General features: G+C 40.7%; 1 protein-coding gene across 7 annotated transcripts in view; it reads left to right on the top strand.

The window, feature by feature from the left end:
- Positions 1 to 26,302, top strand: part of LOC130913793 (membrane-associated phosphatidylinositol transfer protein 2-like) — an 89,580-nt gene that overhangs the window by 49,962 nt on the left and 13,316 nt on the right. For 3 of the 7 annotated variants that reach the window (XM_057832652.1, XM_057832653.1, XM_057832655.1), the window contains exons 8-24: positions 2,286 to 2,390; positions 2,462 to 2,526; positions 3,200 to 3,435; positions 3,497 to 3,686; positions 5,663 to 5,770; positions 5,859 to 6,079; positions 6,149 to 6,324; positions 8,152 to 8,322; positions 9,763 to 9,906; positions 11,062 to 11,226; positions 15,283 to 15,534; positions 17,731 to 17,879; positions 22,834 to 22,950; positions 23,099 to 23,364; positions 23,658 to 23,807; positions 23,873 to 24,053; positions 24,129 to 24,257. In XM_057832652.1, coding sequence (XP_057688635.1) covers positions 2,286 to 2,390; positions 2,462 to 2,526; positions 3,200 to 3,435; positions 3,497 to 3,686; positions 5,663 to 5,770; positions 5,859 to 6,079; positions 6,149 to 6,324; positions 8,152 to 8,322; positions 9,763 to 9,906; positions 11,062 to 11,226; positions 15,283 to 15,534; positions 17,731 to 17,879; positions 22,834 to 22,950; positions 23,099 to 23,364; positions 23,658 to 23,807; positions 23,873 to 24,053; positions 24,129 to 24,257 — 2,825 coding nt within the window. Of the gene's footprint in view, positions 1 to 2,285; positions 2,391 to 2,461; positions 2,527 to 3,199; positions 3,436 to 3,496; positions 3,687 to 5,662; positions 5,771 to 5,858; positions 6,080 to 6,148; positions 6,325 to 8,151; positions 8,323 to 9,762; positions 9,907 to 11,061; positions 11,227 to 15,282; positions 15,535 to 17,730; positions 17,880 to 22,833; positions 22,951 to 23,098; positions 23,365 to 23,657; positions 23,808 to 23,872; positions 24,054 to 24,128; positions 25,779 to 26,142; positions 26,259 to 26,302 lie in introns of all 7 variants that reach the window. The other 4 variants (XR_009062818.1, XM_057832654.1, XM_057832656.1 and 1 more) reach the window with 4 other exon arrangements.

Genomic DNA, 26,302 nt, shown 5'->3' with positions numbered 1-26,302 from the left:
AAATGTCCATTCATTCTCAAAATGACTAATCACGTATACACTACAGTTGCATACAATTGCTAAATTGTGCAACAAGGCTAGTTTGCCATTTTAAGAAATGAAACCGAAATGTAAAGAGTTCATACACCTGATATAAGCAGTATTAGCTCTTTCAGTGCCTTTGACCAAAAAAAATGTATAATTTAAATGAGTCTGTCACAAGTAGTCCAACCCATTGAATTGAGAGGGTTGGCAGCAAATGAAAATATGTTGTGTATTATTGAACTTGCAACCCACAAATGATTTGAAATCAACAGGAAGAGAACCAAAATCTACAGGGAGTGATCTGTAAATGCCCCAAAATCAACAGGAAGCAACCCAGGATTGTCTCAAAATATGCAGGAAGTGACCTGTAAATTACCCAAAATATCCAGGAAGTGACATAAAATGCTCCAAAAGTAAGAGGAAATGAGCCAAAATGAACAGGAAAAGTTTAACAATCAGCAGAAGAAAGCATCCCTATTTGAAATGAGTTGGACATCTACTAGTACTAGTGACAAACTCAATGCAATTGACAGCAGAAGGATGATTGGACGTCTGTTGGCTAATTTGTTCCTCCTGGGAGCTTGATGCTGCCGGAGCACTCCCAAAATGGCTTCAGATGAATACATGCACTCTCTTGACGTACAGTATTTTGTTTTGTGATTGCCATCCACGACTTGTGTTATTATTTTCTGAGCTACAAGAGAACGTGTCAATAAAACTTTCAAAAGTGACTCGTCTTTTCATTTTCTTGATGGAAAATTTTTGGAAGTCATTGGCTGCTGTTGACAGTGATGGACATCCCATCTAATTGAACCCAGAGAACCAGAAAATTTATAGATTCTCCAAACAAACAAAAAAAATATTGAAAAAATATATTTGCTATTAAGAGGCTTCAAAAGAGCATTTGGACATTTATTCAGTGTGTAAACGAATTAACTTTAACCAACAAATTAACAAACATTTCTGAAAAGTGATATTAGCCTGAGCTACGCTAGCTCACGCTAGCTGAATTGGATGTCTAGCACCACCAATGGCAGCCATTAATTTAAATGCTACAGAATTTTTCTTCGATGAAAAAAATTCCAATTAATGAAAACTGATAAAGAAAATATTTCCTTTTAAAAGGTTCAAAAAAGGATTTGGAAAATTTTGACGTCGCTAACCAAATTTAGAAATTGACAAACATCACTGAAAACTGATATTGCTTGAGCTATGCTAGCTTTTTTTGGAGTGAGCACTCATTGGCTTTCCCTGATGGCACTACACATCCAGCTAGCTTAGCTTATAGCTTAGCTCAGGCTAATTTCAGTTTTCAGCACTGTTTTGTCTTTTTTTTTTTTTTTTTTTTTGGTCTATTTGCTTAGAGAACGAAAAATTGTCCAAATCCTTTTTTTGGAGCCGAACAACTTAGAGGTCTACTCGTGATAAACTCATTTAAATTGATGACAGAAGCATGAAAATACCTTTTATCGCTCGGACCAGCTCAGGGCGGCCATGTTGGTAGGGGCCACGTTCCCATCAAAGGCAACGCATTGGCATTAAATTGAAGTCAAAACTAGCCTTATACCTAATTTTAGCAATGTCAAAGCATCTGAAATTTAATAAGTGGCTGCCATCTATGGCACTAGATGTCCAATCCATTTGAGGTGGGAGTGTTGGCAGTGAATGAATTGCTAGCGGCCCTCCCACTTCAAACAGATTGGACGTTTACTGGTGATAAACTCATTAGAATTGATGACAGAAGCATGAAAAGACATTTCATCGCCCCTACCCAACATGGTCGCCCTGAGGCCATGTTGGAAGGGGTGACACCATCCGAGTCAGTTTGTTAGTGATGAATCACTACAGCCTCTTAATTGCCGATATTTCCGGAGTTTTCATTTCAGTTTAAAAAAATACTAATGAAAACGCGGGGAAAAAATCGTAAATATGTTATTTTATTTGTAACGTTTAGGGGTTTTCTTGATTAGAAAATAAACGGAATAAACTTGAATTGTTTTTTTTTATTTTGAATTAAAAAAATGGTTATTTTTTTCAATATTCATGAAATTTTACTAATAGTGAGAAAAGAAAGTCTGTACACATGATTTACTTTCGCTGGCCATGGGATTGGACGTCTATTATAGTCAATGGCACTGAAAGAGTTAAAACAGGTCGGCACAAATATTTTAGATAAGGCAGCAACATACCGTACCTTGGGCCACAAGTTTGAGAGCCCTTGTGGAATTAATTCTGATCATTTGTGTGTACTTATGCCGCAGAGGATTTCTCAGACGGCGAGGAGGTCTTACCCAAGCCGATGGCTAAATGGAACTCCAACGACCTCATGGACAAGATGGAGGCTTCCGACACGGAAGAACACTCCGGTAGCTTGCCAAAAAGCGGATACGGTGAGACTGGCCGCCAGGATTGCCCCTGACCTGCTGTATATTTGCAGGTGAGCTCTTCAAAGATGTGGCGGTGGACTACGACACGGCGGCTGTTGGGGAAAGACTTCCTGAGGTGCGTTTTTCCGCCAAACAGTTGCCTTGTAAAAAAAAAAAATCAAACTTGAGAAACATTATGCTTATTGACCTTTCGCAAAAGCTCCCCCCCTTGTTAATGAGTCAATTAAGTAATTGTTGGTCTCTTCCTAGTTCATTTTTTGGGCACTTTCTGATGATTTTGGATCACTTCCTGTACGTTTCGGATAATTTGCTTTTGATGTTAAAACATTTCCACCTCACTTTCTCTGGTCTCCTACTGTTAATTTTGGGGCTATGTTTGGGGCATTTCCGGGTCACTTCTTGTTGATTTCAGGTCACTCCCTATACAATTTGGAGCATTCTGAGGTCACTTTCTGTTCATTTTGGATCATTTACTGTTGATTTACAGCGTTAAATAATAACTAAAATGGAGATTTTTTTTGCAACTCCCTCCCAGTTGAAATATAATACATAGATAAACGATAGCTCGATTTATCAAATTGTATTTTTTTTAAATAAAAGTTTATTGGTGTAAAACAAAATGCTGAAATTCTACAGGGTTTCCTGGTTTGATTTTTAACATGCCGTCAGGTTCTTACCCTGCCCTGAGCTAATGGAGAGGCACTGTTCAATGACTAGCTCCATCTAGTGGTGAAAATAAAAAATGCAAAAAAATGTAGGCTGAATTCAAGCTTCTCGTGTGCCTGTAGGAGAGCTCATCCCAGCAGCCCTCTAAGATCCACGTGCTGATCCTGGTCCTGCACGGCGGCAACATCCTGGATGCTGGTGGCGGCGAGCCCAGCGGCAAACAGGCTGACGTTAACACCATCGGCGCCTCCTTCGATTCTGTCATGCGCGTCCACTACCCAGCAGCAGTGGGCCGCCTGGCCGTCCGCCTGGTCCCATGTCCCAACATATGCGCTGAGGCCTTCTCGCTGGTCTCCAAGTAAGTCTTTGTCGTCGCTTCGTCCGACAGCGCACTGACGGCGCCTTTTCATCGGGGGCAGCCTGAGCCCGTATGGCTACGACGAAAGCTGTCTGTCCAGCAGCCAAGATCACATCCCACTGGCGGCGCTCCCCCTGCTGGCTACGTCGGCGCCGCAGTACCAGGAGGCCGTTACCACCGTAGTCGCCCGGGCAAATCAGGTCTACGCCGACTTCATCAAGTCTCTAGACGGGGCCGCTTTCTCCGGACAGGTAAGTTCATGTTAATGTAAGTTAAAAAATGTTTTTTAAAAAACTATCGAAAAACCAGTGAAATATACACAGATAAAAGCTTTCAGTCAAACTAGGAAATTCATTTGCTGGAGAAATTGTGAAGTGATACTTTGCTCATGTTGATTTTGGGGCGTTTCCGCTTCACTCCCTGTTGATTTCGGGCCATACACGGGTCACTTCCTGACTGTCGATTTTGGGGGACTTCCTGTTGATATTAACCTTTTAACACCTAAGCCTATTCTGGCCGAATTTGAATGCCTTTGACGTTGCCTTTATGTTTCAAAGAAAAAATGGTTCACGATTACCAGGTTGGGTCCCTTTTTTCAGGACACCATAACCTTCATGTCCAAACTGTTGTTTTCTTCACTGACCAATTATGATCAACATTTTGGACCCAAAAAGAAAAATCCCAAAATCTTTTCAAAATTTGTAATGTTGATGTCCCATTGACAACCAAACATGCTCGACCAACCGTTTTGAAGCTTGATAATATTTATTTAACTTGTTAGGATAAACATTCAATAGAAAAAATAAGACTGAATAGTTTTATGTTTGACAATTCATCACAAACAGCAGGTATGGTCATAGGCGTTTTTGGCCTTTACACATACTATGGTCAAAACAGGTTATATGCAGTGCAAAATGAAAGAAAAAAGATATATAACACAAAAGGTTTGGAGGATATCTCTCAGTGAGTTTAGGTATTGTACCCATCACCTTAACAAGAGTATATACATGTAATCAAGCTTTTCGAACACACATCTATATACAAATTGAAAAGATTGTTAGTGAAGAAAAAAATCAAATATAACATTGAAAAAAAATCTTTTCAAAAATATTGACAATAAACTAGTTCAGTTGAATTTTTTCAGGACTGCAACTCAAAGTTTCCTCTTGAACAGGACACGGCGCTACGTCTACGGCACACACACAACGTCACACAACCTAATCTTCCGCCGTTTGCACACTGCTGTCAGCCTGTCGCTCTTCTAACTCGCAGACTCGTCCGAGGAAAACGACGACAAATATGGCATATCGGCTTCCTTGAGTTGATGAACTAATGCATTAGCTTGCGCTAAATTTAGTTTCCGATTCATTCTACACATTTCAAAGTCGCTCGCTCAGTCCAACCGGCCGTTGGTCGCTTCGCAAGCCTCCCTTTCCTTAGATGGCGCCTCGCTAGGCAATTTAATATTCACATTAGGTTCGTCCTTCTTGACCTTACAACGGCTCCTTGGATACGTAGTCTTTAGTGCTAGTTTTGGTTTTGAGAAAGGACAAGAAATGATGGAACTATGGAGATAAACACATGGTCCATGCAGCATTTTCATCCTTATTTGTGAGTGCAAAAAGCTATAAAACTCAAATGACATTATCTCCCGTTTTACTGGGCGTTTGACTTCAAATAAAAACTGGTGTGGACATCAAGTTCTGCACTTTCAAATGAGAGCAACCAGCGGCACGTGGGTGACGTAATTACAGTGTGACGAAGCTTCAAAGATGATATGCATAAACGCGTCGCTGCAGACACGTTCGATGTTAAAGGGTTAAGATATTCATGCGTTACTTCCTGTTTGTTTTGAATCACTTCCTTTTAATTTGAAGGCATTGCTGGGCCACTTCCTGTTGATATTAAGGCATTCATGCGTTACTTCCTTTTTATTTTAGGTTACTTCCTTTTTTTGGGATCACTTCTTATTGATTTTGGGGCATTCCTTTTCATTTTAGGCCACTTCCTGTTGCCTTTGGGGGCATTCACAGGTCACTTCCTGTTGACTTTGTAAAGCATCCTCACATTTTTTTATTCTTAATTACTGTGATATAGTTAGTGCAAGTGAAAATGGCAAATAACCACGTGTGAGGAAATGGTGTTGCCACTGGATGGCACTGAAACTACTTAATTAGTTTGTCACTCTCAGAAAGCGCGAGTGACTGTACTGTTTTGATTTATTCAGGTATGCCTGATAGGGGACTGCGTGGGAGGAATCCTGGGCTTCGACGCTCTTTGCAGCAGCAACCAGACGGTCAACGAAAGCCAGAACAGCAGCCGTCGGGGCAGTCTCGTCAGTGTCTGTTTGATCTCGATCATACCTTCCCGGTATTCGCCGGCGTCACTCTTTTTGTTTGTTTGTTTGTTTTTATCCTCGGCAGGACCAGGACCTCCTTTCGCCAGCTGGCATCCTGAACTGCGGGCAGGGGTCGGCCTCACCCACTCTGGAGGGTAGCCGCCACCTGAGCCGCAGCAACGTCGACATCCCGCGCTCTGTCTCAGCCACTGACGACAACAAGAAGCGGCAGCTGCGGCGCAAGAGGAGCGACTCGTCCGCCTACGAGCCGGACACGATCAAGCAGCACCAGGCCTTTCTGTCCAGGTACTGAGAGAGTGCAAAAGACGAGGCGTCATCGGAACAGTAGGTCATTGTGAATCCCTCCCCCAACAGTTTATATTCCGGAATTTTGCGGGTCGACGGGGCTTCGCGCAGGTCGAGCAGCAGCATGGTGCTGGACGGCGGCTCGCCGGGAAAGCTTGACTTCGAAGTGGCCGACTTTTTCCTTTTCGGCTCGCCGCTGGGCCTGGTGCTGGCCCTAAGAAAGACCGTCATCCCCACGCTGGACGGTAAGTGGCTCCACCGCGCAAGTCGATCTGTGCCAGCGGAGTTTTTTCAGCGTTAAAATTTTGTCGCAAAAAATTTGAGTTGCAAAAAACTGACCGTTGCTAAAACTTTGAATTGCAAAAAATTCTATGGAAAATATTCAGTTGGGGTAGAAATCAGTCGTTATGTAGTCAGTAACAAAAAAGTTGAGTGACAAAAATTACATAGCAAAAAATTCGGTCACAAAAACTCTGTTGCAAATATTGTCAGTTGCAAAAAAATCATTTACACAAATCAGTCGCGAAAATTCGTCAGTTACAAAAATGACAGTTGCAAAATCTTTCAGTCGCAAAAATTGAGTCGCGAAAAAAATCAATCGCAAAAATTCCGTTGCAAACACTGTCAGTTGCAAAAAATCAGTTCACAAAAATTCGTCAGTTATAAAAATGATAGTTACAAAACCTTTCAGTCGCAAAAAACTAAGTTGCAAAAAATTCAATCGCAAAAAATGACAGTTGCAAAAAATCTCAATGACAAAAAGTGTTATAAAAAGTCGTTATAAATCAGTAATAATAATTACATTCCATTGCAAAAATTCAGTCGCAAAAATTCTGTCACAAATATTCAGCCTAAAAAAAAAAAAAACAGTAACAAAAATTACATTGCAAAAAATTCGGTCGCAAAAATTCAGTTGCAAACACCATCAGTTGCAAAAAAAAAAACATTCCATCCATCGCAAAAATTCGTCAGTAACAAAAATGACAGTTGCAAAACCTTTCAGTTGCAAAAATTCTGTTATGACAATTCAGCCGCAAAAAAAGTTGCAAAAAATTTGGTCACAAGAAATTCAGCCGCAAATACTCAATTGCAAAAATTTAGCTGAAAAAATTAACTCACAAATAGATCAGCAAAAAAAATTACAGCTGCAAAGAATTCTGTTCGAAAGAAATTCAGTCACTAAAAATGAAGTCGCAAAAACTCAGTCGCATAAAATAATGAGCGCAAAAACTTTCAGTCGCAAAAAGTTCTGTTGCAAAAATTGAGTCGCAAAAACAATGTCGTTATATAATTAGTAAAAGAAATTAAATTCAGTCGCAAAAATTGTTGCAGAAAAAAAAATTCAGTCGCAAAAATTCAGTTGCAAACAATGTCAGTTGCAAAAAATCAGTTCACAAAAATTTGTCAGTAAAAACAATGATAGTTGCAAAACTTTCAGTCACAAAAAGTTGAGTTGCAAAAAAATTCAATCGCAAAAAAATGACCGTTGCAAAAACTTTCAATTGCAAAAGGTTCTGTTGAAAAAATATCAGTCGTCATTAATTCAGTAACAAAAATTCATTCAGTTGCAAAAATTCTATTACAAAAATTACTGTTGTGAAATATTCGGTCACAAGAAATTTAGTTGCAAATACTCAACTGCAAAAATTCAGCCGAAAAAAATTAAATCGCAAATAAATCAGCAACAAAAATTATAGCTGCAAAAAATTCTATTCACAAGAAATTCAGTCACTAAAAATTAAATCGCAAAAACTCATTCACAAAAATTCCTTCACAAAAAATTGAGTTGCAAAAATTAAGTAGTACGGTCACCAAAATGCAGTTGCACAAAATGCAGTCATTACGCAGATGTCGCAAATGAACTTTTAGAATTTTTTTGTGACTGAATTTTGTTGCTGAAAACAAATTGTACCAAATTGATATTCAAACTCCGATGATACAGAATGACTCGACGGAATACTCTGGGAATTGTTTCCAAAACAGACTGTCTTCCGGGGGGGCTGTTTTTTTTGGGGATATACCGTACCCGTGCGTGATTGTCTTTGAGTGACGGTCTCCCCCTGGCGGCCCAGTGGCGCAGCTGCGTCCCGCCTGTCGGCAGGTTTACAACTTGTTCCATCCGGCTGATCCGTCCGCCTCGCGACTGGAGCCTCTCCTGGAGAGGAAGTTCCACTTGCTGCCTCCCTTCAACGTGCCCCGCTACCAACGCTTCCCATTAGGGGATGGAAATTCCACTCTGCTGGGTGAGTTGGATTTTACATGTCTTTCTTTGTCTGTCATCCATTTAAAAATCATAAATGTCAAAAACAGTAATATATAAATAATACAAATAAACAAATTTGAAGAAAAGCCGGAGACAAAAAATTATAAATGATTTAAAAATAAAAGGGAATAGTTCATTAAACATTTCACTGAATGAAGTTGGCCCCCATCAGACGCAAATTCATGTAAAAATGACCTTAATCATTTGTGCTGCAAAAAGTTTCAAAAATAGTAATAGATAAAAAAAAGAATACTGTCAACATAAATTTGAAGAAAAGATGTGGGCAAGAAAACACCCAAATTATTCTAAATAAATGTAAGAATCAGTGTTGTTTAGTCATATCAAAATGTGTTTATCTTTGTCTAGTTTTTGTTGACGAACACTCAAGACTAATTTTGTCTACTTATCTGTAAAATTTGAAAGTTTCACACCCTCCCAAAAAAAAGGTTTCCAACTATTTCTACAAGCATCTACAAATCTATCACGTAATGATACACACTCAGCAGGAACACAGTACATTATTTTGAATTAATTATACCCACCTCTAGACGCTACGAACGAAAAAAAAAAAAAGTCAGAGAATATAAGAGGACGCTGGCCGTTGGCAAGAGCCTAATTTTAACGTGAATGCTATGCTAATGGTACAAGTCACATTGAGTGTGTGATGATCACTCAGCACAGACCTTTAAAGGCTAAAGCAACATTGCATATTCTCTCTTGCCACGATAAGAAGACAAATCATACCGTGTATATCTCAAAACAAGCAATGGGGAGACAGGAGAGGAGAACAGTGGCTGGTTGGGGGGGCGCAGCACATCACATGAGTGACACAACCAGACACTGCTACAATGCAGGCTAACTACACATAAATGTCACACGTGACGGAAACTAGGGCGCATTTGCGTCTCGTTTCGTCAGAAGAAAACTGGCATCTGTGTCGTTATGTTTTAGTCTCCCAAGACACGTTTTTAGCTCGCTATCGTTTCGTCATCGTCGTGAAAAAATTGTTCGTTGACTAACTATTTTCGTTACAATCATCGTTGATGAAAACAATACCGGTAAGAATTAAAAATGTTTTGAAAACTAAATGTAAAAAATAGTAATAGATAAACAATAATAAACACAAAATTGACGAAAAGCCACGAGCAAAAAAAAAATACAGACTAAATAGCAGTAATCACTGCTAATATTTCAGTTTATTTAGTCAGCAAATAAGTTAAAGGTCTTAAGTGTAAACTTTGGAGTCATTTATTTTTTGTACAAGTCTTTATGTTGTGGCGGGTTCCAATGGAGTGGGCTTGACTCTTGTTCTTCTTCTCGCTTCATCTGTCTTCTGCTCCTCTCTCCATCCGTCTGTCTGTCCGTCCGTCCTTTCCTCCCTTCCCTTTTCCCTCCTCACTTTCGTGGCCGCCCCACTTAGTGGAAACAGTCCAGAGTGACGCTCTGCTGCTGCTCGACAGCGGGCCGCTCGTGTCGCCGGGCTGTCGGGAGACCGTCGGCGAGACGTGCATCCCCGTCCCCGTTCTTAACTGGCAGGAGGCCGCCCACAAGGCCGTGCCCGAGTGTGTGTAGCCTCTCCCGCCTACCTCTTCGTCCTTGATCGTCTTTCGCCGTCATCTGTCAGTTTCCTTTACGTGGCAAAACATAGTGGAAAAAACAAGAGGAGTCAAGACATCCAATTCATTTGAAGTGGGATGGCTGGCAGTGAATAAACATTGGTTTTGGGGCACTTCCTTATGATTTTGCGGCATTCCCGAGTCACTTTCTCTTAATTTTGGGTTATTTCCAGGTCACTTTCTGTACTTTTTGGGTGACTTCCTATTTATTTCGAGGCATTCCCTGGTTACTTCCTTTTCATTTCTGGTCACTTCCTGTTGATTTTTTTGGTTATTTCCAGGTCATTTTTAATTGATTTTGGGTCACCTCCTGATGATTTCAGGGCATTCCAGGGTCACTTACTCTTGATTTTGGGTCACTTGATTTGATTTTGGGTCACTTTTTGCTGATCTTGGGGCATTCATGGGTCAGTTTCCATAGATTATGAGTAACTTCCCTTTGATTTGAGGGCATATTCAGGTCCTGTCCTATTATATCTTTTTTGGTCACTGATGATTTCAGGGCATTTACTGCTGATTTTGGGGCATTCAAAGGTCATTTCTTGTCCATTTTGAGTCAGGTCACATCATGTTGATTTTAGGATATTTCCAGCTCACTTCCTGTTGATTCTGGGTCACTTCCTGATAATTCAATGGCTTTTCTAGGTCACTTCCTGATTCCTGATGATTTTGGGGCATTCTTGATGATTTTGGGGAATTCCCGGGTCACTTTCTATAGACTTTGTGTAACTTTTGGTTGATTTTGGGGCATTTCCAGGTCACTTTCTATAGACTTTGGGTAACATCCTGTTCATTTTAGGGCATTTCTCAATCACATGAGTTAGGAAATGTATAACACTGGTTCATTGTGGTTACCCCCACCCCCGTCCAAATGTATTGGATGTCTAGCACCGTCAATGGTGAAATGAGTGCCATATATATATATATATATATAAAATTGAACCAGTATTTTTTTCCACATTTTTATACGCTTTCCTATCTATCCATCTCCATACTCATTTGCTTGTTGTGACATGTGAGCATGACCTGTTGTTCCTTGCCTAGCCCGCCTTCATAGTCATCACCTCTGGTTTAACGGGCTCTCCCTTGTTTGGACTCAATAGCGGATGCTGTTCAGTCCCACGGGGGCGTCTTCGCGGACACTTCCTACCCCTCGTCCCCCGTCGCGGGCTCCTTCTCTGGCGGGCGACGCCGTGCCAGCGAGCTCAGCATCGCCAGCCAGGTGTCTGGAATGGTGGACGCTGACGTCGCCGGCAACATAGCCAACAGTGAGTATTCGTCCGACGCCCATAACACACCAAACGGGTATTCCCAAAAAACAAGACGGCATTGTATAAAATAATTGTTGAAGTTTTATGTTTGACTGAAAAGTTTGCATTCGGACTGAATCGGGCACAAATGCAGTCCTTGAATCTTGGGCCACCACTGGCGTGATAGACTCCAATCCATATGGAATGGGAGAGGCTGGCGGCCATCGAACGATAGCTTTGATGGAAGGAAATGTCGCCCCTACCAAAATGGCTGCTACTCAGGGCTTTGTCACCAGCCATCTTTCACTTGATTTTTTTACTCTTAAAAGATAATGGCTAACTCATCCTCTGCCATAGACAATGATGGACGTCAAATCCATTTAAGCAGGAATGGCTTGCGTTAAATCAATATTTCTCAAATAGTGGGGCACGTCCCCCCAGGGGGGCGCAGAGCAATGCCAGGGGTGGCGCATGTGACCATAAGGAACATACTTTTTTGCCGTACTAGAATAAAGTGTAATTGCACATAAACACGGTGGGTGGCAATGGCGCTCTCATTTTCAGAGTTTGGGTAGTATTTTTGAACCAAACAAGAGCACACGATAAAGAGTACTGGCGATATGGAGAGCTAAGACAAGGAAATATAATGAAGCATAGGTAGCGTTTGGATTTTGGCTTTGAATTTTAATAAAGTGAAAGACGAGTCAAGACCAGTCTGTTTACTGTGTCTAAAAATGTTTGCAGCGGGCAGCAGGAAGCCAAATCCATTAAGACGTCACTTAAAGACATTAGACCCCAATCACATTAATAAGCCGATTGATTTTTTTTTCAGCGAAAACGTGCCGAATATTGCCAACAATCGTCCCGCTTTTTCAGTGTTACATCTGTAAACCAGAGAGCACTGTTAGCATCATATAAGGTGGCATACCAAGTTGCTCAGTGCAAAATAACTCTACACCACAGCAAAGGAGCTGATACTGCCTGCAGCAAAAATAAAAACTGTCCCTATGTCTATTGACGTTTTTGTTCTATTAATGTTTGTTTTTTCAGCCAAATTCTTTGACAATGTTGCGAACCAATTTGAAGTTATTATTATTTATTGATTTTATTAAATTTAACTTTAAAGTATCAAATAGTCAAAAAATGTACCTTTAGTGTGTTTTTACAGTTTGGATGTCCCTTTTTTGTTTTGTTTTGTTTTGTTTTTAATTTAGGCAAATTGATGCGCTACAGCGATACACACCCCCTCAAGATTTAAAATAGTTGTCAGTCGACATATTATCAGAAATGTTACGAAAATGTTTTATAAACGTTGAAAAGTTACTTATTGTTGCTTTAAGTCTTTTCTGTGACAAACAAAACAATGTTAATAAAGTTTACTTTATTGTAAGTTAATCTATGTTACTTTTTTTTTTTAAATATTAAAAAGGACACAATGTTATGCAGTGGTCTGTTAATAATAATAATAATTTTATAGACAAATTATACTATTTACAGTGGTGGCAGAGAGTTGGGGGGGCGTGAAATGCTTACGTCTTCCTCGGGGGGACGTAACAGTAAATATTTGATAAGCACTGCGTTAAGTGATAATGTCTCAGTGCCGTTGACGGCCATAGACGTCTAATCCATTTGGACTGGGAGAGTTGGCATTCTGTTTTTCCCTTTTTTATTGAAAAAATGGAGATGTTTATATATATATATATATATATATATATATATATTTTTTTTAAATAAAAAAAAAAAAGTATAATAAAAAGAAAATGTAAAATATTTTTTGCCTTATTTTTTAATTACTGTTATATCATATATTTAAAAATAATTCTAAAAGATATGTTCCAACTATAGGGGGAATCACACTCCTCAGCCTCCCTGGTAAGGTCTACTCAGGGGTACTGGATCCGTCGGGAATCTTGAATCTCGGATTCAAGAAGAGCAGTGTGGTTTTCGTCCGGGCTGCGGAACAGTGGATCATCTCTATACCCTCAGCAGGGTACTCGGGGGGTCATGCGAGTTCGCCCAACCAGTCTACATGTGTTTTGTGGACTTGGAGAAGGCGTTTGACCGTGTCCCTCGGGGAGTCCTGTGGGGGGGGGGGGATCCGGGAGTATGGGGTATCGGAATTCCTGATACGTGGGATCCAGTCCCTGTATGACGGGTGTCAGAGTTTGGTCCATGTAGCCGGTTGTAAGTCGGATCCGTTTCCAGTGAGAGTTGGACTCCGCCAAGGCTGCCCTATGTCACCGGTTCTGTTCATCACCTTTATGGACAGAATATCTAGGCGCAGCCGAGGCACAGACGGGGTCCGGTTTGGTGGCCTCAATGTTGCATCTCTGCTTTTTGCGATGATGTGGTGTTGTTGGCTTCATTGGGCCGTGACCTTCAGCTCTCACTGGAGCGGTTCGCAGCCGAGTGTGAAGCGGTCGGGATGAGAATCAGCACCTCTAAATCCGAGCTTTCCTCAGTCAGGGAAAGCTGGAATGCCCTCTCCAGGTCAGGGATGAGGTCCTTCCCCAAGTGGAGGAGTTCAATTATCTCGGGGTCTTGTTCACGAGTGACGGAAAAATGGAATGGGAGATCGACAGGGGGATCGGTGCCGCATCTGCAGTGATGCGAACTCTGCATCGGTCCGTCGTGGTGAAGAGGGCGCTGAGCCGAAAGACGAAGCTCTCTATTTACCGGTCGCTTTACGTTCCTACCCTCACCTATGGTCACGAGCTGTGGGTCGTGACCGACAGAACAAGATCCCGGATACAAGCGGCCGAAATGAGTTTGCTCCGTTGGGTGTCCGGGCTCTCCCTTAGAGATAAGGTGAGAAGCTCGGTCATCCGGGAGGGGCTCAGAGTAGAGCTGCTGCTCCTCCACATCGAGAGGAGCCAGATGAGGTGGCTTGGGCATCCGATTAGGATGCCTCCGGGGCGCCTCCCTGGTGAGGTGTTCCGGGCACGTGCCACAGGGATGAGGCCACGGGGCCGACCCACGACACGCTGGGGAGACTATGTTTCCCGGCTGGCCTGGGAACGCCTTGGGATCCCCCAAGAAGAGCTGGCTGAAGTTGCTGGGGAGAGGGAAGTCTGGGCTTCCCTTCTGAAGCTGCTGCCCCCGCAACCCGACCTTGGATAAGCGGGAGAAAATGGATGGAAGGATGAAATTCTAAAAGAATTTTTTTTTTTTTCTTAATCTAATATATTTTTTCAATTTTTTAACTACAATTATTAAATATTGAATAAAAATAATAACTAAAAGATGATTTGTGTTTTGTTTTTTGCATTACATATACAGTATATACAGTACAGGCCAAAAGTTTGGACGCAACTCATTCCATGCAACACAAATGAAGGTCCCAAACCAATTGATAAAGCAATAAATTCCACTAATCAACCCTGAAAAGGCATACCTGTGAAGTCGAAAACCATTTTAGGTGACTCTTAAAGTTCATCAAGAGAATGGCAAGAGTGTGCAAAAGAGTAATCGGATCAAACGGGTGGCTACTTTAAAGATACTAGAATATTATACCTGTTTTTGGTTTTTAGTTATTCCACCTTTTTTTTTTTTGGTAAGTACATAATTCCACACGTGTTCATTCAGTTTTATTACCTTCAGTATGAATTTACAATGCAATTAGTCATGAAAATAAAGAAAATGCACGAATAAGGTGTGTCTAAACTTTTGACCTCTGCTGTATATAAAAAAACAAAACCTTTTTATTTTTATTTTTTTAAGTCACATATTACTTTAAATCATTTTCTTTGAAAAAATAAAGATATGAAAAGAGTATTATAATCTTGAAGCCGTTAGCACAGTAGTCAGGTTAACACTTTCAGCGCCATTGACATCTATTCCACTTCAAATGAATTGGACATATATCCCTGTCAGCGCCAACCAATGAGTCAACAAGGAAAATGCAAAAGTGTGTTTTTTGTTTTTCTTTTAAATATATATATATATACAGAGACATTATGGATAACATTTCAGGAACGCAGAGCTGCTTTTTTTTTTTTTTTTTTTTTTTTTTTTTTTTTTTTTTTTTTTTTTTGGTCTTTTGGTCCATTTTTGACACGCATCTTTTCTTTTTAGCTCAAAGGCAGTCGTTTAGTCAGAGAGAAAAGTTCAGGCTCCTGTCCGGGCTGGCACTGTCCTCCCAAAACAAATTCTCCTTGAAAAGCCCCCCCAAATCGTGCCAGAAAGTCAAAGAAGCCCAGGACGAGAAGGACGGGGAAGAGGCGTGCGACAGACAGAGTCTGGGATCGGATATCTGCCTGTCTCCTGGCCTCCATGTCGCTATGTGCGATTTGGTCTCTCTGGACTCTCAGGCGGAGGTGGAGCAAGGTATCGCGCCCGGCTCATGCCAGCAGCCAACGAGCTAAGGACGCTTTCTCTACGTGGAGAACTTCTTCTCCACCAAATCATTCTTCTGGTGTCTGGTGCTTTATTAACCTCGTCAGTCTTTCTGTAGATCAAAACTTGGCGCCGGGTGGAATGGCTGGTGATGGCGGGCGGGGCTTTGCTCTTGGTCAAATGCCAGAGGTCTCAAACTTGCGGCCCAGGTTACCACCAGACAATATTTTGCAGCCCGTTACTTGATGTCTTAAACTCTTTTTACGCTACGCTAACCTGTCGCTAGAAGTCCAAGTCCGGCAAACCAAACATTTTCCATTTTGTGTCATGTAAAAATCAGTAATGCAACAACTTTAATCAATTTAATTTCAATTTTATTTAATAATTTAAATATTACGTGTTTTTTCTCAGAATAATAATCTGGTAGTACAATGTAAAGGTATGTAACATTATTTTTTTCTCATAATATTACGTAAAGATATGTAATACGATGACTTCAATCTCATAACATTACGACCTTTTACTCATCATATTACAACTTGACCTCCTAATATTACAATGAATAACTTTATTCTCGCAATATTACGACTTGTTTGTCATACTTTAACGACTTGAATCTGATACTCCACTTTTTTTTAATCAGAATATTATGATTTTAATCACGTAATATGACGTTAAGTCGGGCAACATTATTCTTTTCTTGTAATATTATAGAAAGATAACTACAGGTAGTCCCCAGGTTACGACGTACCCGATTTACGTCATTTCGACATTACGACGCTGGAGTCTCGTCCGCAATTTTGTCTCCAGTCGTTTTTTTTTTTTTTTTTTTTTTTTTTTTTTTTTTTTTTAAGTCGCGTAAACAATTCTCCCCCGGTGCTGACTCGGTCCAGCTTTTTGAATTTGGACGGCGCTGAGCGGCCATGTTTTCCCCTCTCTCGCCTCCCTACTCTTTCTACAGCACCCTTTTCTCTCCGCAAGGCGACTCACTCACGAATAAAGCCTGAATATACATTGAATTTAATGTCATTTAACACACTGTACCTCAAAGTATCTTATTTTTTACTTCATTTTATTAATATGGCGTATATTACATGTTTTTGTATATTTTGAGATTCAGGGAGTATTAAGGGGTACTTAAAGGGTTAATTCCTAGTATTTACATAGAATTCAGGTTACGTCGCCAGCGTAGGAATGGTACTCGTTCGTAACCCAGGGACTACCTGTACTTTAATCTCGTAATATCACGTAAAGTTACGTAACAAGACATTTTTTCTGGTCATATTACGACTCAAACTTCTTATGACAATTTAACTTTAATGTCGTAGTATTACAACTTCACCTCATAAAACTTTTTTCATGAAATATTCTGACTTGTCTTAATATGACAGTGATGTAACAACTTTATCTTGTAATATTACGAGATTGAAGTCTAATTGTCTTTACCTCATAGTATTGTGTGTTACTTTTTTACTTGTAATATTCTGACTTTAATCTCGTAGTATTTGTAACATTATGTAATACGACTTGTCTCATAATATCACTGTTATGTAACAACTTTTTCTCGTAATATTGCGAATCAAATTCCTAATATTACAATTTGACTGGCGTCTTGTAGTATTATTACAACTTTACCTCATAATATTGTCTATTTTTCTTGTAATATTAAAACTTTAATAATAGGTAAAATTACATAATATTATAATAATACTAATATTAGTTATGTTACATAAACTAATAATATTACAACTCAAACATGTATGTAAGACTTTATTCTCATATTACGACTTTTCCTCATAACGACTTTAATCTCATAAATATTACGCCAAGTTAAATTACATAACTTTTGTCTCATAATATTACCTAATAGCAAATACTTTTTCATTTTAATTCATTGGATTTTCTTAAAAATAAAAAGCAGCCTTTTTTTTTTTCCTCATATTTGATTGAAATTTTATTTAAGTAAGAAATATTTCCATGCACATGATTTACCAAACTTTTGTATGCTGCAGAAATTGATATGGTGGGCCATAGGGCTGCGAGTTTGACACCTTTGATTTAGAAATTTGGATTACTTTTTGGAATATTTGAAACTTTTTTTCCCCACCTAATAAATTGAGTTGGCGCCCCATGCCGTTGACTCTGCTCGTGCGTATGTAGCCGACTGACGGCAATGTTCCGTCCCAGTTGCAGCTCGCTGGTGGGGCACCAAGCGGATGGACTTTGCCCTCTACTGCCCCGACGCACTGACCGCCTTCCCAACTGTGGCGCTGCCTCACCTTTTCCACGCGTCCTACTGGGAGTCCACCGACGTGGTGTCTTTCCTCCTCCGACAGGTGAGGTGCCCTTCTGATTGCACCCTTAGGTGTTCCATGTTTGATCCAAAAGGAAAACAGAATTGACTTTGCATGCTTCCTGTTGCCATCACTTTTTGCATCACTTCCCATTGATATCAACCTATCCATTTTAGAACATTTTTAGGTCACTTCCTGTTGTTTTTCTGATATTTTTGGGTCACCTCATGTTGACTTGTGGTCACTTTCTGTTGCTTTTGGAACATTAGTGGTCATTATGTACTTATGGTGCTGGCCAAAAGTACTGGCACCCCAGCAATGCATGCTCAATTTCTCCCAGAAAATGATTGTAATTACAAATGCTTTGGTAGTAATATTTTCATTAATTTTGCTTGCAATGAAAAAACACAAAAGAGAATGAAAAAAAATCACTATCATTTTACACAAAAGTATTGGCACCCTCAGCCTAATACTTGGTAGCACAACCTTTAGACAAAATAACTGCAAACAACCGCTTCCGGTATCCATCAGTGAGATTTTTACAATGCTCTGCTGGAATTTTAGACCATTCTTCTTTGGCCAACTGCTCCATGTCTGAGATTTGAAAGGTGCCTTCTCCAAACTATCATTTTCAGATCTCTCCACAGGTGTTCTATGGGATTCAGGTTTGGACTCGTCCTTGGCCACTTTAGAAGTCTTCAGTGCTTTCTCTCAAACCATTTTCTAGTGCTTTTTGGGTTGTTTTGGGTCATTGTTCTGCTGGAAGACCCATGACCTCTGAGGGAGACCCAGCTTTCTCACATTGGGCCCTACATTATGCTGCAAAAAATTTTGGTAGTATTCACACTTCATAACGCCATGCACACAGTCAAGCGGTCCAGTGCCAGAGCAAGCAAAGCAACCCCAAAACATCAGGGAACTCCGCCATGTTTGACTGTGGGGACAGTGTTCTTTTCTTTGAAGGCCTCAGTTTTTTTTTCTTATAAATTCTACGTTGATGCCTTTTCCCAAAAAGCTGTACTTTTGTCTTATCTAACCAGAGAACATTCTTTCAAAACGTTTTTGGCTCTCTCAGGTAAGTTTAGGCAAACTCCAGCCTGGCTTTTTTATGTTTCCGAGTCAGAAGTGGTGTCGTCCTGCGCATCCTACCATAGAGTCCCTTTTTATTCAGACACCGACTGATAGTACGGGTTGACACTGCTTTACTCTCGGACTACAGGACAGCTTGAACTTGTTTGGATGTTAGTCGAGATTCTTTATCCACCATCCGCACAATCTTTCGTTGAAATCTCTCGTCAATTTTTCTTTTCCGTCCACATCTAGGGAGGTTAGCCACTGTGCCATGGGCTTTACACTTATTGATGACACTGCGCACGGTTGACACAGGAACATTCAGGTCTTTTTAGATGGACTTGTAACCTTGAGATTGCCCATGCTCCCTCACAATTTTGCTTCTCAAGTCCTCAGACAGTTCTTTGGTCTTCTTTCTTTTCTCCTTGTTCAATGTGGTACACACAAGAACACAGGACAGAGGTTGAATCAACTTTAATCCATTTTAACTGGCTGCAAGTGTGATTTAGTTATTGCCACCACCTGTTATGTGCCACAGGTAAGTAACAGGTCCTGTCGATTACACAGATTAAAGAAGTATCACATGATTTTTCAAAGGGTGCCTATACTTTTGTCGGGCCGATTTTTGGAGTTTTGTGTAAAATGATAATTTAATTTTTTTTTTCCCATTCTCTTCAATATTCTCACCCCCAAAATGTTTTTTCATTACAAGCAAAATAAATGTAGATATTACTACCAAAGCATTTGTAATGGTGTACCGCAAGCAACACGTCACTTCCGCTCATTAATATTCATGACATTAGCTACTGTTGCTAAGTAGGGACAGGCCACCGTTTGTCCCTAATAGGAAATGAATGGAAATCGTGTACGAAGGAGATGTTTACGGAGCTAAACCTACCAATTCTCTCCGAAAATGATGTGCCTGGTGCCAAATTCACTGGCAAAGATGTGGAAGAACATAAAAATGTTCAGTTAAAGAGATGGCTTGAGTGTCGAAGGCTGAAAAAGACAAAAAAAACGAGCCGACCCAAGCATAGCCTTAGCTTTTTTATCGACGCGACTGACAATGACATTCTCCTGTTTCAACAAGCTGTCCTTCACCATCAGCCCTGTCTTTCTTATATATCCTCTGGTTGTCCTACGTCTCTGACCGTTCTTGGGGGTAATTTAGTTAGCTTTGTGTAGTGATCGCAAATGCTACTCAGTGACAGCCAACGAACACTTTTAATTTTTTCATTGATAACAAATCTTAATTCTATCATTTATTTACACTTCCCCCTTACTAAAGTTGTTTTATATATAACAGAAACTGTAACAGTGGCAGTCAGATACTATTGTAATTCTTTTCAGGTCATTCATTGTCAGACAGATGCAGTACGGCACAACGTTATGCTAAAAAAATAAGTTAAAAATATAAAAATGGCTTACCTCTTTGTCCTCTGAAAGACCATGCCAACCCAACAAAATGTTTACTGCATATGAAATGTGAATGGATTCACCGAGCTGGGGTTAAAGTCCGCGCAAGTTGATTCGGTCTTCACATTTTTTCTTCCCGAGTTTTTGGTTTCCGGAAACGAATGAAGAAAACATCCTTTATGTGTCGTAATGTCTAGAGTCGTTTCTACAAGTTCCAAAAAAGCAATGCGTGATTGGCATGTTCGTTTTTGAGAGATTACCGGCGAAAAGTACCACAAAATACGTTGTTTCTATGTGAGGGCGGGTCTATAATGTCCCACTTCGGCTTTCTGCTTTACGATGCGACGTCATGGTCTAAAAATAGTATGCGTGCGGTACGCCATGGCAATCATTTTCTGGGAGAAATTGAGCATTATCTGACAGGATTGCAGGGGTGCCAATACTTTTGGCCAGCACTGTATGTACTGTGTTTTCTGTTGGTGTGTGTGCTATGAACACCCTGTGTGATTCCTGAATAGAAATGATATATATATATATATATATATATATATATATATATATATATATATATATATATATATATATATTAGGGCTGTCAAACGATTACAATTTTTAATCGAGTTAATTACAGCTTAAAAATTAATTAATCGTAATTAATCGCAATTAATCGCAATTCAAACCATCTATATAATATGCCATATTTTTCTGTAAATTATTGTTGGAATGGAAAGATAAGACGCAAGATGAATATATATATTCAACATGCGGTACATAAGGACAGTATTTGTTTATTATAACAATAAATCAACAAGATGGCATTAACATTATTAACATTCTGTTAAAGTGATCCATGGATAGAAAGACTTGTAGTTCTTTATGAAAAATGTCAGTACAAGTTATAGAAATTTTATATTAAAACCCCTCTTAATGTTTTCGTTTTAATAAAATTTGTCAAATTTTCAATCAAAAAATAAACTAGTAGCCCGCCATTGTTGAGGGCAATAATTACTTACACTATAAAATCAGTCGCACCCAAGCGCCAGCAGAGGGCAGCAAAACTCCGCAAAACACAATTAACAAGTGGGCCTTTCACTCTACTGTCATTTAAATCTGTCTGAGCTGGGCCAAGTGCGTTAATTGCGTCAAATATTTTAACGTGATTTATTTTAAAAATTAATTAACGCCCGTTAACGCGATAATTTTGACAGCCCTAATATATATACACACACACACACAGGGGTGCACATAATTTTTTCGCCCAGGTTCTCAGAGGAGGACCTGGAGATGTGACTTGGTCCTCATTGAGCTTGAGAGCCGACCCGCCTGATGCGATAAATTTATGACAAGCTTTACTTAGAGCCAATTAACTTTAATTAAATATATTAACAATTAATGCTTGATTAACATCAACTGGCACAACAAAATTGGCATTACTTTGAAGTGAAATGTAAAGAAATAAACATAAAAGCACCAATTCAAAATAAAGGGCATTATGCTGCTCCCACATTAACTCCAAGCCTTTTTAAAAGTGGGATGTCCTCCTCATAAGACCTCATTGAACGTGCATGTTTAGCTTTGTAAAATGCGAGCAAAAACACATTTGTCAGTGCATGTTGCTGTTCATTACCTTTATTCCGCGACTTGTCCATAGGGCGAGTGGGGTCATGTCTGACATCGATAGTTTGCTTAATTGCCACATGCCGTTTTTTTCGTGCTTTTCAAAGTTTGGATGGCTGAAATTCTTTGACCCCACATAAAATGCGCTGCTCTTATCGGCGACATTGGGATTCTCACGGCACATTTTGTACCGCATTTCCGTGCGAGCGTCATTTGCTTCTAGCCATGGTACCCCCTGTAGCCACTTTTCAGCAAAAGTCCTTTTTTTTCGGTAGCTCCGGTGACGTCTCTGTCGTCTGTCTGTCTTTTGACGGGGGTGGGGGAACACTGAAGGAATTACTCAGTGTGGCCAGCCTCTTCGACATTTTGAGAAGTTATTTTCTCGTGTCCGCCGCAAATACAGTGGTCAGCCATCGGTACGCAAAAGCGTATGGAAGCCGTTGAGGGCCAGCGCGTTTGTCTACGTCCAGTACGCATGCGCGCATGCGGACCACTTATGTGCACCCCTGCATATATATAATTTTTGACTAGAGGTAGGTACATAGGTAGCTCACTCAATTTTGCTAGCAAGCTGTTGGTTCCTTTTTTTTTTTTTGTCCAAACAGTGACACCTTTTTAAAACGTTATTTCGATTCTTGGCGGAAACATATCCATCACCTATTGAGATAAAAGGTATCACAATATATTACAATCTCGATTTATCGTCACACCCCTAATTTTGAGCCCAAAAGACTTACTCAAATTGCTCCAGTTTGACTAGGAAGTGACCCAGAAATGTCCCAAATTCAACAGGAATTGACCAATGAACAGGAAATGATCAAAAGTGTATTTTGCTGCATGTGAAAAAGTTGATAGTGTCAGTTGTGTGGCAATAGAAATGGTTGTGATGCAGGTGATGAGGCACGACAACTCCAGCATTCTGGAATTGGACGGCAGAGAAGTGTCAGAGTTCACGCCTTCCAAACCTCGCGAGAAGTGGCTGCGCAAGAGGACTCATGTGAAAATCAGGGTAGGCTTCAGTGTTCCTTGACGCAACAATTCTCTTTGCTGAATAAAATGGACTCATATACTAAATCAGACAATCAATCAATTAGCAAGCGATAAACTGTCGACGGATGGTAAAAAGTTTTAAAGTACTTTTTGTGGCACGCCGACAGAACGTGACGGCCAACCACCGAGTCAACGACGCGGTGTTCACCGAGGACGGCCGGCAGACGTTGAGCGGTCGCTTCATGTACGGCCCTCTGGATATGGTCACCCTGGCTGGCGAGAAGGTGGACCTGCACATCATGACACAGCCTCCGTCGGGAGAATGGCTTTACTTCGACACAGAGGTCACCAACGGTAGCGGCCGTGTGTCCTTTGCGCTTCCTGACGACAAGCGCCTGGGCGTCGGTGTCTACCCTGTCAAAATGGTCGTCAGGTACGTTTGACCGCAGTTCCAACCGCAAAAAAAAATGGCATCCCCGAGCCCATCAAGTGAACTGAAATCCAAGACCTGATCCCATCGTTTTCAGAGGGTCTGACTCGGGTGAAAAAGATCAGCTTGTATTTTTTATTTTTAAGCGCTACAAAGCAATAAAATCACAAGGGTATTTTCAAAATAAACTTTTATATATTGGTAGATAGAATAGCCAAAAATTTGACTCAAGTAAGAGTAGTGTTACTTCAAAATAATATTAGTCTGGTAAAAGTAAACCCGTGTTTGTCTTTCAGGGGCGACCACACGTTTGCTGACAGCTACCTGACAGTAGTACCCCGCGGCACAGAGTTTGTGGTGTTCAGCATCGACGGCTCCTTTGCCGCTAGTGTCTCCATTATGGGCAGCGACCCCAAAGTGCGGGCGGGGGCGGTGGACGTGGTCAGGTAAGAGCGAGCGCCGCTTCCACTAGGCCAACCGGCTGGATCACCTCCACTGTGATGGTCGACAGGCACTGGCAGGACCTGGGTTACCTGATAATCTACGTGACGGGGCGACCGGACATGCAGAAGCAGAGGGTGGTGGCCTGGTTGTCACAGCACAACTTTCCGCATGGCATCGTGTCCTTCTGCGACGGCCTGGTGCACGACCCGCTCAGGCACAAGGCCAACTTCCTTAAGGCCTTGACCGAGGTCAGAACCTGCTCTCAGAGCTCCTTCCTTCCTTCATGCATTGCTTCATTTTGTTTTTTATTCTTCTGAAATCAGGCGAACATGAAGATATTTGCCGGCTACGGCTCCAGCAAAGACATCTCTGTCTATGCCTCCATCAACCTGCATCCGTCGCAGATCTTCATCGTCGGTCGGCCTTCCAAGAAGATGCAGCACCAGTGTCAGGTAGGCGTTCAAAGTTCCAAAAATGCTTGCCCCAAAAGCCTCCTTTTCCAAAGCTTTTTCTTCCTGTAAATGCACCAAAACCCGTAAGAAGTGACCTTAAATGTACAAGAATTGACCCAGAAAGGACCCAAGATGAACAGGAAGTGATCCACAATCAAAAGGAAATGACCTTAAAAAAGTGAACTGAAAATGCCTTAAATTGAAAAGTGACCCAAAATTTCAGAGGACATGACCTGGGAATACCCCAAAATGGGCAGAAAGTACTGGTGTCAACAATAATCGATGCGGCGATGCATCCCGATGCGGGCCATGGACGATGCGATTCAATGCGGGCAACAAGCCGAATCGATTCAGCACATATTAAAATACAGTGGTACCTCTACATACGATCACTTCGACACACGATCTTTTCGACATCCGACGTAAAATTTGAGCCGCCATTTGTTTCTACATCCGACGAGTTGCTCGAAATACGACGACATGACAGCACTGCAAACGAACGCACGGTGGATTTTCTTGTGTGAGAAATCAACACAGTTTTCAAAAAAAGTTGATACAGTTGGAGAAACAAGGAAAAAAGTGATGCTTACCTTTGAAATGAAGATGCAAGTTATAGAAAAATATGAGCTTGGTGTGCGCGTCCCTGAACTGGCTCAACAATACAGCTCCATGGTCCTCTTCCGACCACCGTTCGCCACTATTTATAAGTTAAGGTGACAATTATTATTGTGGTAACATTGCCAAGGAAATCGCCAGCTTCGTCACGTTTTTATCATTTATTTAAGAACTTATCCAACACAAAACGCCCATTGTCTTAAGCAGTTGACTGCTCTCAAGAAAACGAAAGTATTATCTCTACCTCACCGACCTATCTCACCGTGACGTCAGCTTCGCGGTGCGTTCAGGGACAGTAAAAAGTGTCCGCCATATTAGAATCCAATTCGTTACATTATTTACAGGAATAATTATTAATTATTCTTCTTATTATTATATTATTCTGACTTATTTATTTATAACTTATTTGTTTTTCTATGTTTAATTGCCATTTGTAACAGTGCCAGCAGTATTTAATAAGAATTTAGTGTATGTTTTTAGGCTTTGGAACGAATTAATGGAATTATAATGTATTCCTATGGGAAAATCCTGCTCGACATACGACCATTTCGACTTACAAACAAGGTCCTGGAACGAATTAAATTCGTATGTAGAGGTACCACTGTATATAAATCCGTTCAAAAATCTTCCAGTGATGCAATGGATTTGGTCTCACCATTTGTATTATTATTCTCATGTTTACCTGTAGAGGGAGCTATTGTACAAGCAATGCAGGGGGGATGAGGAACTAAAATTGGCTTCCTCATGGGAGTAACGTCACAGACATGCGCAATTGCGCAGTGGCACTCAAAGCAGAGATAAGACATAATAACAATGGCTAAAGCGGAGAAAGAGGAAGCGCGAAAGATTATTGACGCACCAAAGACATTGAAAGCAGGCATATGGAGACATTTTGGCTTCTATGAGGTTGGTGGGAAACTTGACCAAACTTATGCGGTGTTTAAAAAATGAAAGGCTGCTAGTGTGTGTAAAAAAAAAAAGAAAGAAAGAAAAAGAAAGAAAGCCCTGGTCTCATTCAAAGCACTAATAGGGAATGGGACGTACTACGTCATTGTTTGGACCCGCCTCCATGCTGGCAATATAATTCACTTCCGGGCCGGCAGAGTCAATGCGGATTGTAACGTGTGATAGTGCTAAGCTAACTCTTTCGGTCTTTAGAAAGAAAATATGGGTGCTTTATTGTTGCGTTACCGGGTGCAACAGCGTCTCCTACGACAAAAAAAGGGGTGAGGAAAAATGGACTCACTTTTCACCGTTTTCCTGCATGGAGGACCAAATATCAGATCACGAATGTACGACGGATGGCTGGATTGCAGCGGTTCGTCGGAAAAGCATTTCTTATGATCATATTTCTGCTGGAATGAGAGTGTGTTCCTGTCATCTCTAGTAAGTTGAACGATTTATCCACTTTTGGTTTCAATACGTTTTTG

The sequence above is a fragment of the Corythoichthys intestinalis genome, chromosome 3 (genome assembly GCF_030265065.1).
Source record: "Corythoichthys intestinalis isolate RoL2023-P3 chromosome 3, ASM3026506v1, whole genome shotgun sequence".
Lineage (NCBI taxonomy): Eukaryota > Metazoa > Chordata > Actinopteri > Syngnathiformes > Syngnathidae > Corythoichthys > Corythoichthys intestinalis.
The sequence above is the reverse complement of the archived record's forward strand: the minus strand, read 5'-3'. Positions and strand labels throughout refer to the sequence as shown.